At 36.0% G+C, this 17,206-nt stretch overlaps 1 protein-coding gene across 3 annotated transcripts; it reads right to left on the bottom strand.

Moving 5' to 3' along the window:
- Positions 1-14,421: 14,421 nt before the first annotated feature.
- LOC127064982 (ran GTPase-activating protein 1) lies at positions 14,422-17,106 on the bottom strand. 3 transcript variants are annotated; one of them, XM_050996733.1, is made up of 6 exons: positions 16,910-17,106; positions 16,590-16,771; positions 15,997-16,416; positions 15,108-15,922; positions 14,801-15,028; positions 14,422-14,734 (listed from the first exon to the last, which is right to left on the bottom strand). In XM_050996733.1, the coding sequence occupies exons 2-6, from the start codon at positions 16,696-16,698 to the stop codon at positions 14,513-14,515; spliced, it is 1,794 nt and encodes a 597-aa protein (XP_050852690.1). In that variant the 5' UTR covers positions 16,699-16,771; positions 16,910-17,106; the 3' UTR covers positions 14,422-14,512. The 3 variants fall into 3 exon arrangements, with proteins under 3 accessions (XP_050852690.1, XP_050852691.1, XP_050852689.1); XM_050996734.1 differs by having other exon boundaries at positions 16,590-16,768; XM_050996732.1 differs by lacking the exon at positions 16,910-17,106 and having other exon boundaries at positions 16,590-16,855.
- Between the last annotated feature and the right edge of the window lie 100 nt (positions 17,107-17,206).

The raw sequence follows: 17,206 nt of genomic DNA, 5'->3' as shown, positions 1-17,206 counted from the left end.
GAGCGAGAATTAACAAAGAGTTTACGCACGTATATTTTCTATCACTCGTATTTTCAAAATTCTGTACTATTTTTTTTGTTTTAAATTTCGACGAGGCACTTTCGGAGGACGTTGACGGATTATCTCCATGGTGGGCCATAGAAATTTTCATAGGACGCCATAGGAACGAGAATTAACGAAGGTTTTAAGCAAGTACAACGTTAACGAGTATTAACGAACAATTAAATCAAATATACAATAGATTATTGATTTTAGACATAACTGCGAAGTGGGGATACTCGGCTTCGAGAGACGACAACAAAGTGGGGTCTTCGCCCGACTTTGACAGTTGATAGTTTAGTTGTGTTTCGGACTTCGACGAGAGAACTTAGAAATTTTCACGGAATGCCATAGGAGCGAGAATTAACAAAGAGTTTACGCACGTATATTTTCTATCACTCGTATTTTCAAAATTCTGTACTATTTTTTTTGTTTTAAATTTCGACGAGGCACTTTCGGAGGACGTTGACGGATTATCTCCATGGTGGGCCATAGAAATTTTCATAGGACGCCATAGGAGCGAGAATTTACCAAGGTTTTACGCAAGTACAACGTTAACGAGTATTAACGAACAATTAAATCAAATATACAATAGATTATTGGTTTTAGACATAACTGCGAAGTGGGGATACTCGGCTTCGAGAGACGACAACAAAGTGGGGTCTTCGCCCGACTTTGACAGTTACTAGTTTAGTTGTGTTTCGGACTTCGACGAGAGAACTTAGAAATTTTCACGGAATGCCATAGGAGCGAGAATTAACAAAGAGTTTACGCACGTATATTTTCTATCACTCGTATTTTCAAAATTCTGTACTATTTTTTTTGTTTTAAATTTCGACGAGGCACTTTCGGAGGACGTTGACGGATTATCTCCATGGTGGGCCATAGAAATTTTCATAGGACGCCATAGGAGCGAGAATTTACCAAGGTTTTACGCAAGTACAACGTTAACGAGTATTAACGAACAATTAAATCAAATATACAATAGATTATTGGTTTTAGACATAACTGCGAAGTGGGGATACTCGGCTTCGAGAGACGACAACAAAGTGGGGTCTTCGCCCGACTTTGACAGTTACTAGTTTAGTTGTGTTTCGGACTTCGACGAGAGAACTTAGAAATTTTCACGGAATGCCATAGGAGCGAGAATTAACAAAGAGTTTACGCACGTATATTTTCTATCACTCGTATTTTCAAAATTCTGTACTATTTTTTTTGTTTTAAATTTCGACGAGGCACTTTCGGAGGACGTTGACGGATTATCTCCATGGTGGGCCATAGAAATTTTCATAGGACGCCATAGGAGCGAGAATTTACCAAGGTTTTACGCAAGTACAACGTTAACGAGTATTAACGAACAATTAAATCAAATATACAATAGATTATTGGTTTTAGACATAACTGCGAAGTGGGGATACTCGGCTTCGAGAGACGACAACAAAGTGGGGTCTTCGCCCGACTTTGACAGTTACTAGTTTAGTTGTGTTTCGGACTTCGACGAGAGAACTTAGAAATTTTCACGGAATGCCATAGGAGCGAGAATTAACAAAGAGTTTACGCACGTATATTTTCTATCACTCGTATTTTCAAAATTCTGTACTATTTTTTTTGTTTTAAATTTCGACGAGGCACTTTCGGAGGACGTTGACGGATTATCTCCATGGTGGGCCATAGAAATTTTCATAGGACGCCATAGGAACGAGAATTAACGAAGGTTTTAAGCAAGTACAACGTTAACGAGTATTAACGAACAATTAAATCAAATATACAATAGATTATTGATTTTAGACATAACTGCGAAGTGGGGATACTCGGCTTCGAGAGACGACAACAAAGTGGGGTCTTCGCCCGACTTTGACAGTTGATAGTTTAGTTGTGTTTCGGACTTCGACGAGAGAACTTAGAAATTTTCACGGAATGCCATAGGAGCGAGAATTAACAAAGAGTTTACGCACGTATATTTTCTATCACTCGTATTTTCAAAATTCTGTACTATTTTTTTTGTTTTAAATTTCGACGAGGCACTTTCGGAGGACGTTGACGGATTATCTCCATGGTGGGCCATAGAAATTTTCATAGGACGCCATAGGAACGAGAATTAACGAAGGTTTTAAGCAAGTACAACGTTAACGAGTATTAACGAACAATTAAATCAAATATACAATAGATTATTGGTTTTAGACATAACTGCGAAGTGGGGATACTCGGCTTCGAGAGACGACAACAAAGTGGGGTCTTCGCCCGACTTTGACAGTTGATAGTTTAGTTGTGTTTCGGACTTCGACGAGAGAACTTAGAAATTTTCACGGAATGCCATAGGAGCGAGAATTAACAAAGAGTTTACGCACGTATATTTTCTATCACTCGTATTTTCAAAATTCTGTACTATTTTTTTTGTTTTAAATTTCGACGAGGCACTTTCGGAGGACGTTGACGGATTATCTCCATGGTGGGCCATAGAAATTTTCATAGGACGCCATAGGAACGAGAATTAACGAAGGTTTTAAGCAAGTACAACGTTAACGAGTATTAACGAACAATTAAATCAAATATACAATAGATTATTGATTTTAGACATAACTGCGAAGTGGGGATACTCGGCTTCGAGAGACGACAACAAAGTGGGGTCTTCGCCCGACTTTGACAGTTGATAGTTTAGTTGTGTTTCGGACTTCGACGAGAGAACTTAGAAATTTTCACGGAATGCCATAGGAGCGAGAATTAACAAAGAGTTTACGCACGTATATTTTCTATCACTCGTATTTTCAAAATTCTGTACTATTTTTTTTGTTTTAAATTTCGACGAGGCACTTTCGGAGGACGTTGACGGATTATCTCCATGGTGGGCCATAGAAATTTTCATAGGACGCCATAGGAGCGAGAATTTACCAAGGTTTTACGCAAGTACAACGTTAACGAGTATTAACGAACAATTAAATCAAATATACAATAGATTATTGGTTTTAGACAGAACTGCGAAGTGGGGATACTCGGCTTCGAGAGACGACAACAAAGTGGGGTCTTCGCCCGACTTTGACAGTTGATAGTTTAGTTGTGTTTCGGACTTCGACGAGAGAACTTAGAAATTTTCACGGAATGCCATAGGAGCGAGTATTAACGATGACTTAAAGTAAGTATATTTTTTCACATCTATCACATATTTCTTTAATGATTTATAGTTTTCACTGTAACAGTGATACTTATTATTTCCTTTGGATTTTTGTTTCAGAACCTCGTTGCAATCGTGCGCGTAGCAATGGAGTCATCGAGTGTTTGTACCGTTAAAATAAAAATATCGCGAAGTAGAAGCAGTGTGTGTTCGTTCGCGATTCGCGATTTAACAATGAGTGTTTTTGCATAGACTGCGTGCAATGCAGTCTTTAGAGTCAGTGCTTGTTCGTGCAGTGTTTTGATTTTTTAACAGTCGCACAGACTGTACTTGTAAAATATAGTAGAGTTGCGTTAAGTAAATTCAGTGACCGTTCGTTAATAATTAACTACCGCGAATTAGAGTCAGTGCATCACTGAAGAGGATTTCAACCAACTTCGATGTCGACCTACCTCATTTTCAACCAACTACAAATCGTCCACCCTCAATTTCGACCTAAATCGCGGTCCAGTGTTTTGGAGCCGTCGCAGAACTTCTAAAGTAGTAAGTTAATTTTTAAATCCCTCCGATTACTCAATCATGCCGAGGACGATAGGTCCGAATCGGCACGGGTGATTGGTTGTAATTAATTATTAGAAGAGCAATGAGTGACCACGAGTAAATTTCTTCGGAGATTTACTCGTGAGTGGTTCGTTATTTTTTGATTTATTTATTAGATCAGGATAGAGTCTTCTTGTTTAAACGCGTTAATTATAATTGTTTAAAATTTTTATTATTTAAATGCATTTTTAAATAATTTTCTCTCGCGAAAATAATAAAGAATCGCGATATTCGTGAATTTTAGTGATAAATAAGCAGGAAGACATTCGCGATTGATAGTCTCTGGATTACAAGCGAAATTTTGTAACTTATTTTCCAATAATTAGAATATTTGCTTGTAAGAAGGAGCGTCCAATAATTTTTCATTACATTTTTAAATAAACATTAATCAATTTTATTAATAAAAGAAAAGTCTCAATAGAGTCATTGCTTTTAAGAGAATAAAGTAGAGTCATTGATTTTGAAAGAATAAAGTAGAGTAGAGTCGTTGATAAAAGATAAAGAGACATGTAGAATCACAACCTGCAAAACATAGAATAAGTTAATCAATTTTTAGCTTAGGATTTTCAGCAATTAATATATTAATTCTCGTTTCTCTTCCGATGCTTGCTCGCTTTTTCGTTTCAGGTTTGAGTTACGTTAGATTTGTTAGTTTTCTTCCATGTCTTAGAATAAGAGTCGGTTTTAGTTCTTTGATATTGACGATAGTTATGGAATTTGTTCTATAGTTATGATTAGGGCACGAAGCAAAGAAGAGGCTTTATGCCGAAGTGGCCCCCACTAATTGTGGCTCAAGAGGGCAACTATCATACTATTGAGTTATTTTCGAAGGTTCCACAGAACTCTTCGAAAATGATTCTTAGTCATATTTTAATTTTACCATGTTGTCACTCAGAATGCTCTTATATAGTAGTATATAGTAGTATATAGTAATATATAGTAGTATATAGTATATAGTATATAGTATATAGTATATAGTATATAGTATATAGTATATAGTATATAGTATATAGTACTAATGTAGATTTGAGAATCTGAGACGACGTAACATTCCGTCTCTCATTTCATATTGCCACGCGTACGCGAATAGAATTTTTACATATTTTATACATTTTTATTATTAAATTCGAGTAATAAATTTTTCGCATTTTTCTTTTCTAAAGTTCAATTAAATTCTAAATTTTATTTTTATAAAATGAAGTTTTATATTAAAGTAATAATTCCGAAACGTATAAAATATGGCAATTGTGAGGACCACTGAAAGTGCACTGAATAAAAATGTACGTAGAACTGAAACTAACATACATTATACATATTATAGTTTGAACAATTATTTTAAATTGTTAATTAAATTGTTGATTAATTACTCTATCTTCTCTTGGGTGGGACCCTTGGGAGGGGCCCTCGGGTGTGGGCCTTAGGCGGGCTGCCATCTCGGCATCTTTTAGAGCTCTTTTTCTCTTTTCCTTTTCTTCTCGTCTTTTCTTTTCTCTCTTACTTCTTTTATTTTTTTTCTATTTCAGATTAGATCATCGAGGGACCGATCATTGGAGGATCTATAATCGTGAAATTATGTTTTTACAGGGAAATTATTGCATATAAATGTCTTTTTATATATAATTTTGCATATAATTTTTGTATATAATTATTTCCTTTACTGTTATTTTTCTTCTATTTCAGGTTAGATCATCGAGGGATCTATAATCGTCAAATTTGATTTTTACAGAGAATTTTTCAATTTAAATGTCTTAATATGTATATAATTTTGACATATAATTATGTGCTCTGCTTTTATTCTTTTTCTGTTTCAGATTAGGTGATCGAGGGACGGATCATCGTGGGATTTTTACACGGAAGTTAATGGAACCTCTCTGCATATAATTTCTATTATATGCAGGAAGGGTATGTCTCCTTGCTTCCGTACGCGAATGATAGGGAAAACACTCACGCGTGTGACGGCCGGCACACGCGTGGGTGTTCGCGAGCGCGAGATTAAGTCCTACCGAGGACTTCGCTTTGATTTTTTAAATCGAAATAGACACGACCGGTCGTGTCTCGAGATATCTGAAGCCGACGGTGTGGACGGTGGAGCGATCTGTAAGCGGGGTTTTATACATCTCCAGTTTGCTGAGAAGCTCGAAGCTCCCGAAGCGGAAAGGCATCTCGGCTCGCGAATTTTAGAGTAGAGTCCCCGTTAGCCCGCAGGTCTCCAGATGCAGCAACCTTCAAGCGGTGGGGCCTGAGTCGGTAGTACTTGCAATATATTTAAATCTACGTTTGAAATATTTCAAAATTTTAGAACTAAATTATACATATTATCTAAAATGTACATCTAAATTATATATATATATATATATATATATATATATATATAATTATGAAAAGCAAGTACTACCGAGCGAATGGCTGCATATTTCAAGATTCTTTTTCAAAATCTTTTCTATATAATTCCAAATTGAACATCGAAGTACGTACATTTTACATTCTGTCTCACACCTTCCGTATATTCAGCAATAAATAGACAATCATTTCTATTCGTTGAAAAGCATAGTTATCTAATAATTGAAGTAATTATTCGAGATTAATTATTACAATTTTTATCGGGTGGGTCCCATGAGTGGGGCTTATGGGCGTGGGCTTCTGTGCGGGTTTCGTTCTTTCAGTATCAAGAAATCCAGCTAGATTATCGTACTCTGGTTTTACTCGGATGAAACGATCTTCGAGATGTCCATCTCTTGTCTTTCTTTTGTTCCGAATTCTATCATTTTCACGTGCGCGCATGTTCCGGCTTTCTTTTCCGCTCTTTCTCTTCTTCTTCTTTTCTTTTTCGTTTCTTAATCCATTGTTAACGCGAATACGGGTAGGATAGAAAGAACACTCACGCGTGTGTCGGCGGGCACAGGCATGGTGTTCTCGGGCGCGATTAAGTCCTACGGTATGATTGATTGCTAAAACGACTAAATGACCGGTCGTGTGTCGGTTTATGTACTTCCGAGTACTATGGTTTGCTATCCGTAAGCGTGGACTCACCCTCCACCAGTTAGCTACCAGAATTCTTGGTTGATGCATGGACGCCGCGAACGCGAATTTAGAGTAGAGTCACCGTTATTTATACTAACACTCACGGGAGTGTTCGGACGCGATTAAAAGTCCTACCGGGGACTTCGTTTTATAGAACGCCGATTATTTGATCACGCCGGTCACGCGAATTTTAGAGTAGAGTCCCCGTTAGCCCGGGGGTCCCCAGATGCAGCAACCTCCAAGCGGTGGGACCTGGGTCGGTAGTACTTGCGATATATTGAAATCTGTCAAATTATTTCTAAAATCTTTAATTAAATTATATATGTTATCTTAAATCTATAACGAAATTGTATATATAATCGTATAGCGCAAGTACTACCGGGCGGATGGCTGCATATTGCAATCTTTTTCCAAAATCTTTCTTCTCTCAAATTTCAGTTAGACATCAAATTAATTACATTTTATATTGCTAATCATGCTTTAACAGATAAATTGATCGAATATATAAAAATTCTAAATTAATAAAGTTATAAAATTATTATGAAAACGTACAGAAAACTGTTCTGTTGCATTTACGTTCTCTGTCATTCATATTTATTCTTCTTTACTTTTATTACTTATATACTTTTATTGATTATATTAATTATATACTTTTAGTAATTATAGACTTTTGATAATCATAATGATTATATATTTTTATTTATTATATTAATTACTTTTATTAACTTTTATTACTCATTAGTTTCCTATTAAATCCGTAATTTTATTTTTATAAAATCAAGTTTTATATTAAAGTAATAATTTCGAAACGTATAAAATATGGCAAATTGTTATGACCACTGAGAGTACACTGAATAAAAGTGCACATGGGAATGAAACAAGAACATTTAAATACATAAATATTCTCATCTCACTTTTACAGGAAGGATACCTAACAGGATTCCAGTATTACCCAGCCTATGGCTGCATATTGTAGATTGAACAATTATTTTAAACAGTTGATTAACTTGTTCATTAACTCCTCTATCTTCTCTCGGGTGGGACCCTTGGGAGGGGCCCTCGGGTGTGGGCCTTAGGCGGGTTTCGTTCTTTTACGAAAGAAAAATCAAATTCAATTATGATATTTTGGTTTTGCTCGACTGAACCGAGCTTCGAGATACACACCCTTTGTTCGGAATTCTATTTTTCTCACGCGTACATACGCAAGTTTTCCGTTCATTTTTCCTTTTTCTGTTTGTCTACTCTTTTCCTATTTTCTTTATATCTGTTTCTCATTCTGTTTCATACTTTTTCTGTTTCAGATTAGATCATTGAGGGACCGAACGTCGAGGGACCGATCATCGTGAAATTAAATTTTGACAGGGAAGTTCTCGCATATAATTTTATATATAATTTTTGTTCTTATATTTAATTTCTATTATACTTTTAATTTTTGCTTTTGTATTTAACTTTTATTAACTTTTTAATTTTTGTTTTTATATTTAAGTTTTATTAACTTTTTAATTTTTGTTCTTACATTTAATTTTTATTATCTTTTTAATATTTGCTTTTATATTTCATTTTCATTATCTTTTTAATTTTTGATCTTATATTTAGCACTACTATTATTTTTTTTCTGTTTCAGATTAGGTGACCGAGTGACGGATCATCGTGGGATTTTTACACGGAAGTTAAAGGAACCTCTCTGTATATAATCTTGATTATATGCAGGGAGGGTATGTCTCCTTGCTTCCGTACGCGAATGATAGGGAAAACACTCACGCGCGTGACGGCCGGCACGCGCGTGGGTGTTCGCGGACGCGAGATTAAGTCCTACCGAGGACTACGTTTTGATTTTTGAAATCGAAATATAGACACGACCGGTCGTGTCTCGAGATGTCTGAAGCCGACGGTGTGGACGGTGGAGCGATCTGTAAGCGGGGTTTTATACATCTCCAGTTTGCTGCGAAGCTCGAAGCTCCCGAAGCGGAAAGGCATCTCGGCTCGCGGATTTTAGAGTAGAGTCCCCGTTAGCCCGCGGGTCTCCAGATGCAGCAACCTCCAAGTGGTGGGACCTGGGTCGGTAGTACTTGCGATATAGTGAAATCTATGTCTAAATTATATATGTTATCTAAAATGTAGAACTAAATTGTATATTTAATCGTATAACGCAAGTACTACCGGGCGAATGGCTGCATATTACAATGTTTTTCCAAAGTCTTGTTCCTGTCTAATGTCAATTAGACGTTAAATTTATTACATTTTAAATTGTTAGTTATATTTCAATAGATAAATAAATTGAATATATCAAAGTTCTAAGTTAATTTTCTAAGAGAACGCACAGAAAACTTTTCTATCGCACTTATATTCTCTTTCGTTCCTATTTACTCTTATTTACTTTTATTAATTACATACTTTCATCAATAATATTAATTATTTCCTATTATTCATTATATTAACTACTTTTGTTAATTTTTATTAATGATAAGTTTCGGGTGGGACCCTTGGGAGGGGCCCTCGGGTGTGGGCCTTTGGGCGGGCTGCCGTCTCGGCATCTTTTAGAGCTCTTTTTCTCTTTTTCTTTTCTTCTCGTCTTTTCTTTTCTCTCTTTCTTCTTTACTCTTCTTTCGATCATCGAAGGATCTATAATCGTAAAATTAGATTTTTGCAGAGTTTTTCAATTTAAATGTCTTTTGTATATAATTTTGCATATAATTTTGACATATAATTATCTGCTCTGCTTTTATTGTTTTTCTGTTTCAGATTAGGTGATCGAGGGATGGATCATCGTGGGATTTTTACAAGCAAGTTAATGGAACCTCTCTGCATATAATTTTTATTATTCTTCTTCTGTTTCAGTTTAGATCATCGAGGGATATATAATCGTAAAATTTGATTTTTGCAGAGTTTTCCAGTTTAAATGTCTTTTGTATATAATTTTGTATATAATTTTGATATATAATTATCTGCTCTGCTTTTATTCTTTTTCTGTTTCAGATTAGGTGATCGAGGGACCGATCATCGTGGGATTTTTACACGGAAGTTAAAGGAACCTCTCTGTATATAATCTTGATTATATGCAGGGAGGGTATGTCTCCTTGCTTCCGTACGCGAATGATAGGAAAAACACTCACGCGCGTGACGGCCGGCACGCGCGTGGGTGTTCGCGAACGCGAGATTAAGTCCTACCGAGGACTACGTTTTGATTTTTGAAATCGAAATATAGACACGACCGGTCGTGTCTCGAGATGTCTGAAGCCGACGGTGTGGACGGTGGAGCGATCTGTAAGCGGGGTTTTATACATCTCCAGTTTGCTGCGAAGCCCGAAGCTCCCGAAGCGGAAAGGCATCTCGGATCGCGGATTTTAGAGTAGAATCCGCGTTAGTCCGTGTATTTCCACGTGCCGCAGGACCATCGGCCAAGGACCATGGAGGGATTTAGATTTTTACACGGGTGTTTAAAGAATCTTTCTACCTCAGGCGTAGAAGGATTTCTTTTCTCCCGTTCGGGCAAGATAGAAGGACACCCGCTTATGTCGGCTGGCAAAGGCGTTGGTGTTCTCGGGCGCGATTAAGTCCTAAATTGGCTCTAACGCATTCAACATATTCGCGTGAGTGTTTCCGGGATGCTCGCGTAAGTATCGTGACTGCGGTAGATTCAATTTTGGGTTCCGGCGTTTGTCGCGAAAGCACGATCGGTCGTGCTCAAGCGGTGATCGAAGCTTCCGATGTTGGATAGTTGAGCTATGCGTAAGTCGGTTCCCAAATGCGGAGACGCATGGGGCTGCAATTTTAGCGTTTGGAGGCTTGAATTCGTCGGGAGTGGAGGTCGCCCCGTTGCTTTGCTTTCTTGATAGCAGTAGTAGTAGTTAAATGTAGAGTCACCGTTAGTCCGCGGGTCTCCAGATGCAGCAACCTCCACGCGGTGGGACCTGGGTCGGTAGTACTTGCGAAATATCGAAATCTATATCTTAATAATACTTAACATCTGTAACTAAATTATATATTTAATCATAAAACGCAAGTATTACCGGGCGAATGGCTGCATATTTCTATATTTTTACAATATCTCTCGTCTGTCTATGTTCAAGTAAATGTTGAATTGATTACATTTTAAATTGTTAGTTATATTTCCACAGATAAATAAATTGGAATATAAATAAATTTTTGATTAATTTTCTAACAGAACGCACAGAAAGCTTTTCCGTCGCAGTTATGTTAGCTATCATTCGTATTTATCCTTATACAATTTTATTACTTATATACTTTTATTAATTGTATACTTTTGATAATTACATTAATTATATACTTTTATTTACTATATGAATCACTTTTATTAATCATCAGTTTCGGGTGGGACCCTTGGGAGGGGCCCTCGGGTGTGGGCCTTAGGCGGGTTTGGTTCTTTTACTAGGAAAAAATCAAACTCAATTATGGTACTTTAATTTTTGTCGTGTGAAACGATTTCTACGGAATGCACACTCATCGTCCGGAATTCTATTTCTCTCAAGCACATTTACGCAAATACTCCTCGTTTCATTCTCTATTTTTCTTTTCTTCTTTTCTTTTCCTCTTTTCTTTGTATTTCTTTACATTTTTCTAATGTTTTTTTTTATGTTTCAGAACAGAACATCGAGGAACAGATCATCGAGGAAGGATCATCATGAAATTAAATTTTTACAGGGAAGTTATTAAATATAAATGTCTTTTTGCATATAATTTTCCATATAATGTTTACTCTTATATCTAACATTTATTAACTTTTTAATTTTTGCTTTCATATTTAATTTTAATGTACTTTTTAATTTTTGCTTTTATGTTTAACTTTTAATATCTCTTTAATGTTTGCTTTTATTTTATCTCTACTTCTATTTTTCTTCTGTTTCAGATTAGGTGATCGAGGGACGGATCATCGTGGGATTTTTACACGGAAGTTAAAGGAACCTCTCTGCATATAACGTTTGTTATATGCAGGAAGGGTATGTCTCCTTGCTTCCGTACGCGAATGATAGGGAAAACACTCACGCGTGTGACGGCCGGCACACGCGTGGGTGTTCGCGAGCGCGAGATTAAGTCCTACCGAGGACTTCGCTTTGATTTTTTAAATCGAAATAGACACGACCGGTCGTGTCTCGAGATGTCTGAAGCCGACGGTGTGGACAGTGGAGCAATCTGTAAGCGGGGTTTTATACATCTCCAGTTTGCTGAGAAGCCCGAAGCTCCCGAAGCGGAAAGGCATCTCGGATCGTGGATTTTAGAGTAGAGTCTCCGTTAGCCCGTGGGTCCTCAGAAGCAGCAACCTCCTCGCGGTGGGACCTGGGTCGGAATTACTTGTGTTATCTCGGAATTTTATAGGCTGCAAGTATTTCCGAGCGAATGGCTGCATATTTCAACATTTTTCCAAGATCTTTTCCATCGACTACGTGCACTTTCAATTCTTTCTTACATCTTCTGTGTATTCAGCAGTAAATGCACCGTCACTTCTACTTATTGAAACGCATACCTATATAATAATTATTCGAGATTAATTATTATAGTTTCTCTCGGGTGGGTCCCTTGGGATGGGCCCTTGGGCGTGGGCTTCTATGCGGGTCTCCTTCTTTCTGTACCGAAGAATCGAGCTGGATTTTTGTACTCTGGTTTTCGTCGGGTGCACCGATCTTCTATGTCCATCTTTTCTTCCCAATTTCATCTTTTCCACACGTGCACGTGTTCCATTGCATCTTACGTATATTCTTTGCTTTCTTTTCTTTTTTACTCCATCCTTTTCACGTGTGCACACGTTCTGGCTTTCTTCTCTTCTCTCTTTCTTCTCCATTTCTTCTCTTTCTCTTCTTCTTTTCCTCTTCTTCATGAATCTCACTATATCCGCGCGGAATACGGGTATATTCTCTCCTTCTTTCCGAGTTCTGTCGTTTTAACATGCGCGCACGTTCCGGCTTCCTTTTCTTCTTCTTCACTTCATCACGGTTTTCGATATATCGACAAAGGTCCGATGTATCGTCGAATGGTTCGGTTCATAATCCATTGTTAGACGCGAATACGGGTAGGATAGACAGAACATTCACGCGTGTGTCGGCGGGCACAGACGTGGTGTTCCCGGGCGCGATTAAAAGTCCTACGATGACGGACTTCGTTTGATTGCTAAAAACGAATAAATGGCCGGTCGTGATACGGTCATCGGATGACTGTAGAGTGAGACGGTCTATGTGCTACTGAGGAGGATGGTTTATGGCTATTTGTAAGGATGTTCAGTCCGTTGACTGACCCACCTTATATCTATAGTCACCTGAGTCCATGGTGAGGTGTATGCAACCCCGCGGGACCGCGAATTAGAGTAGAGTCATCGTTATTCTAACGCTCACGTGAGTGTTCGGGCGCGATTAAAGGTTCTACCGTGGACCTCGTTTTAATGTTCGAAATGCGAAAGGCACGGACGGTCGTGCTTAAAGGCGGGATGTGGGCATCCGAGGCTGACGGCCTCAACGTCATCCCTAGTAGGATACCGTTGCGGACTCGATGTCTCTGTTCGCTCATGTTACCTCGCGAACGCCGGGAACGCGGATTTTAGAGTAGAGTTATCGTTGTTTTAACACCACGTGAGTGTTCGGGCGCGATTAACTGTCCTACCGTGGACTTATTGCTTGAAATATAGAATATATTACGCCGGTAATGCGTATTTTTGAGTAGAGTCATTCGGACACTCACGTGAGTGTCCGAGCGCGATTAAAAGTCCTACCGGGGACTTCGTTTTATTTGTTCGGCGATTATTTGCTCACGCCGGTCTCGCGAATCTTAAAGAGTAGAGTCACCGTTAGCTCGTGGGTCCCCAGATGCAGCTACCTCCACGTGGTGGGACCTGGGTCGGTAGTACTTGCGATGTATATTTATCTAATTGTATAATCACACAATGCAAGTACTACCGGGCGAATAGCTGCATATTTTAATATATTTTCAAAATCCCTCCAATCTAATGTCGATTAAACATTAAAGTACTTTATATTGCCACTTTAATAAACACTTTCTATTACCAATAACATGTCAACAAGTAAATTAATTAAATATAGTTAAATTCAAAAATAATTTCTTAAAAAATAGTATAGAAACCTTTTCTGTTGCACTTATGCTTATCATCATACTTGCATATTTCTTATTTATTCCTATTTACTCTTATTAATTATTATTTATGTTTTGGGTGGGATTTTGGGCGGAGCTCCTTTCAATAGGGAAAAATCGATTTCGATTTGGATACTCTGGTTTTGTTTCGATGGAATGATCTTTGTGTTTTTTGCGTTTTATATAGATCCGAATTTTTCAAAAATATCCGAGTATTAATTTATCCACATAAACGAGCAGGCAATTAACTAGTTCATATAAACAAAACTTACACGAATCATACTTTCCAATTAATATAATAATTATTGAATATCATGTACAAATTATTGCTTTCTATATATTATTGTTATCGAAAATATTTATTAGAAGAAATAGTAATATTGAAAATGTGAACATTTTTTTACAACATACAAATTTATATAAAATTGATAAAAGTTGCCTACAAAATAATTTGTACAAATTAAGACACATGTATACACATTTTTCAAAATTAAAGTTAATTCATTTGTAAAAAAAAATTATATAAAATTACAGAAAATTACATTTAAGATAAAGAGTTTCTGGGTATAAACTACTTTATTAACTAGCTCATTGTAAATATGGGCAAATATATGACGAAATTTTCATTAAACGTATATTCCACAATAATTATGTTGTTTGAATACAATTTAATACAAATCCGAGAGCAACCTTTGCATCTTGGAAAGGATCTATTACTTTTGCGTGGCTAATTATCACTGGTTTTTCTAAAAACAGCTTTAATGTATCCCTTGTTTGTTGCAAAAAATACTCTTTTTGGCTGATTTTCTCCAATGCTTTAAAACAACCTTCTAAATTCCAATCAATTTTTCCAGTAGTTTTATCTTCACTCTAAAACGGTATTTATAGACATACAATTAAATTTATCAACTTGAAATATACAATTAAAATGCTTACCTTTATTAAACCTAAGTTTACAAGTAAAGAATTATTCAAAATTGTAATTTGATTATATTTCACAGCAAATGCAAAAAGCTCTGCATATAGAATATCTGTAAGCGTTTCTGCTTTTATTCTTACATCAAAAAATCCACTTCCACACAGAGCAGAAACATTCATAATCATTTTTATAAATTCCTCAGTGAACTTGAATTCTGATTGTGTATCACTATCTTTTACTAAATCCTAAAATATATAACAATTATAAAAATTGAAACTTCGGAAATTGTTATATTATATTATAAAGAATAAAAGAATAACGAACCTTTACATACTCAACAAAAGGCTGTGCATTCTCATATTGTAACAATAATAATTTTTCTTCTGTTGGAGATTTTAAGAAATCGGTTACAGTTACTTTCTTTTCAATTTTTTTTATTATTATAGCACCATTGTCATTTGTATAATCTTCATTCACATCCTCATCCTCATCTTCATCTTCCTCCTCATCTTCATCCTCATCTTCGTTTTCATCCTCATCCTCTTCCTCATCCTCACCTTCTTCTTCATCTTCATCACTTTCATCTTCACTTAATGTACCTAACGAATCAATACGTTCGAAATTTGTAAGACATTTACGCAAAATAGCACGACCATCTGTTCCAAATGAATTGCCATCTAAATGTAAACTAGTCAGTTGTTTCTTATCAGCCATTGCTTGAGCAATTGGGGCAGCTGCCCTTGTATGGATTTCATTAAAACTTAAGTTTAACTCCATAAGGGAAGGATGATTCCCTTTAATTCCCAAAGCTGCTGCTAATATTAAACTACCTTCTGTTTTTAACAAACAATCTCCAAGATTAAGATGTTCAAGAGCATGAAAGTTTGGTAAAATATTGGCAAGAGCTTGAGCTCCTTGAGGTCCTACTGTATTATCATTAAGATTTAGGACACGTAATTTTGGATTAGCAGATAAACCTTTAGCAAGTGCTATAATCCCTGGATGAGTTATACTATTTTGAGGCATTGCAACCTCCTCTAAAGTAGTTAACTTTTTAAAAACAGATGCCAAAGCTTCGGCACCTTCATTTTCCAATCGATTTCTTCCAACATCAAATACTTTCAATGCTAATTGTGTTCCTGTAATAATATTTAAAATTTTGTAAATAATCAAAAATGCAAGTTAGTACTTACATGAAAAAGTTAGCACTTACCATCACGTGAACTATTCTGACAACAGTCCAATAAAGCTTTAGCTAACATTTTACCTCCGAATATACCAAGTCCATTGTTATTTAAATGTAATTCACGAAGGGAATAACATGTACTTGAAGTTAAAAAATCTGCTAATCCTTTAATACCAATTGGACCAAAAGCATTATCACTCAACTCTAACTCGGTAAGTTGTGCACCAGCAGTAGACAAAGAAGCGCCAAGGTATTCCAACGCTTTAGGAATTTCTTCTTTAGAACGACTAGTAAACATATCTTTCCAAAGAGCTCTTTTCAAAGCAGCTCCATTTTTCTTTAAAGCTTCAGCTATAGCTTTTGCCGCAAGAGGCCCTAATGTGTTCCCTTCTAAATTGAAGAATTCTAAACATGGACATTCTTCTATCGCTTTAACCACTTCTATTGCTAATGAATAAAAGAAAATAAAATATCAATGATTTTTATAAAAAGGTCTATTTAAAATATCTTAACTCGATATTTCCTTAATAATATTTCTTTAATATTAGGTTAAGATTTTATAAATACTCCCAATATCTTAACCTCTAAATTATTTTCTACGAAATAAAAATATATAATACCATCTTTTTCAGAATCAAGTTTGAGAAATTTTCCTGCAAAAGAAACACCAGTTTTTTCAGTATTATCCTTTAAAACATCTTTTAATTCGCTTAAGTTGAACGAAGACATGTTTTTTCTCAACGTTGAAAACAATCCAAACTTCGTTTTTCGTTAACGATATACTTTTTCAGTTACACCACTGCTATAAAATAAAGAATATATGTTATTGATAAAAATACTATTAATAAATCGTAACGTTTTTATATGCTTATTATTTGTTATCGATTCATACACGTATAGTTTATACGCGCCAATAAAATATATGCGCGCGGGAACGTACCATCAATAATTGAACAAACATTTTTGAAAGAATCAAAGGTTACCACTAATGACAACGTATGTATTACTAAGAAATAAACAATTTTCAAAAATTTTTTTTATGTATATCTATGTAATAAAAAAAATCTAAAAACATTTGGTATCACTTTTGTAACATGTTGTTCATATTTATAGAATTTCGAACGAAATGTATACAAACAGTATCACCAACTAATGAGAGGATTATTGCGATGTCAATTAAGGATCAAGGATTGATTCAGAGTAGAGAGCATTTATATTTTACATTTTTATTTATAAA

This window comes from Vespula vulgaris, chromosome 7 (genome assembly GCF_905475345.1).
Source record: "Vespula vulgaris chromosome 7, iyVesVulg1.1, whole genome shotgun sequence".
Classification (NCBI taxonomy): domain Eukaryota; kingdom Metazoa; phylum Arthropoda; class Insecta; order Hymenoptera; family Vespidae; genus Vespula; species Vespula vulgaris.
This window is presented reverse-complemented; position numbering and strand designations above follow the sequence as displayed.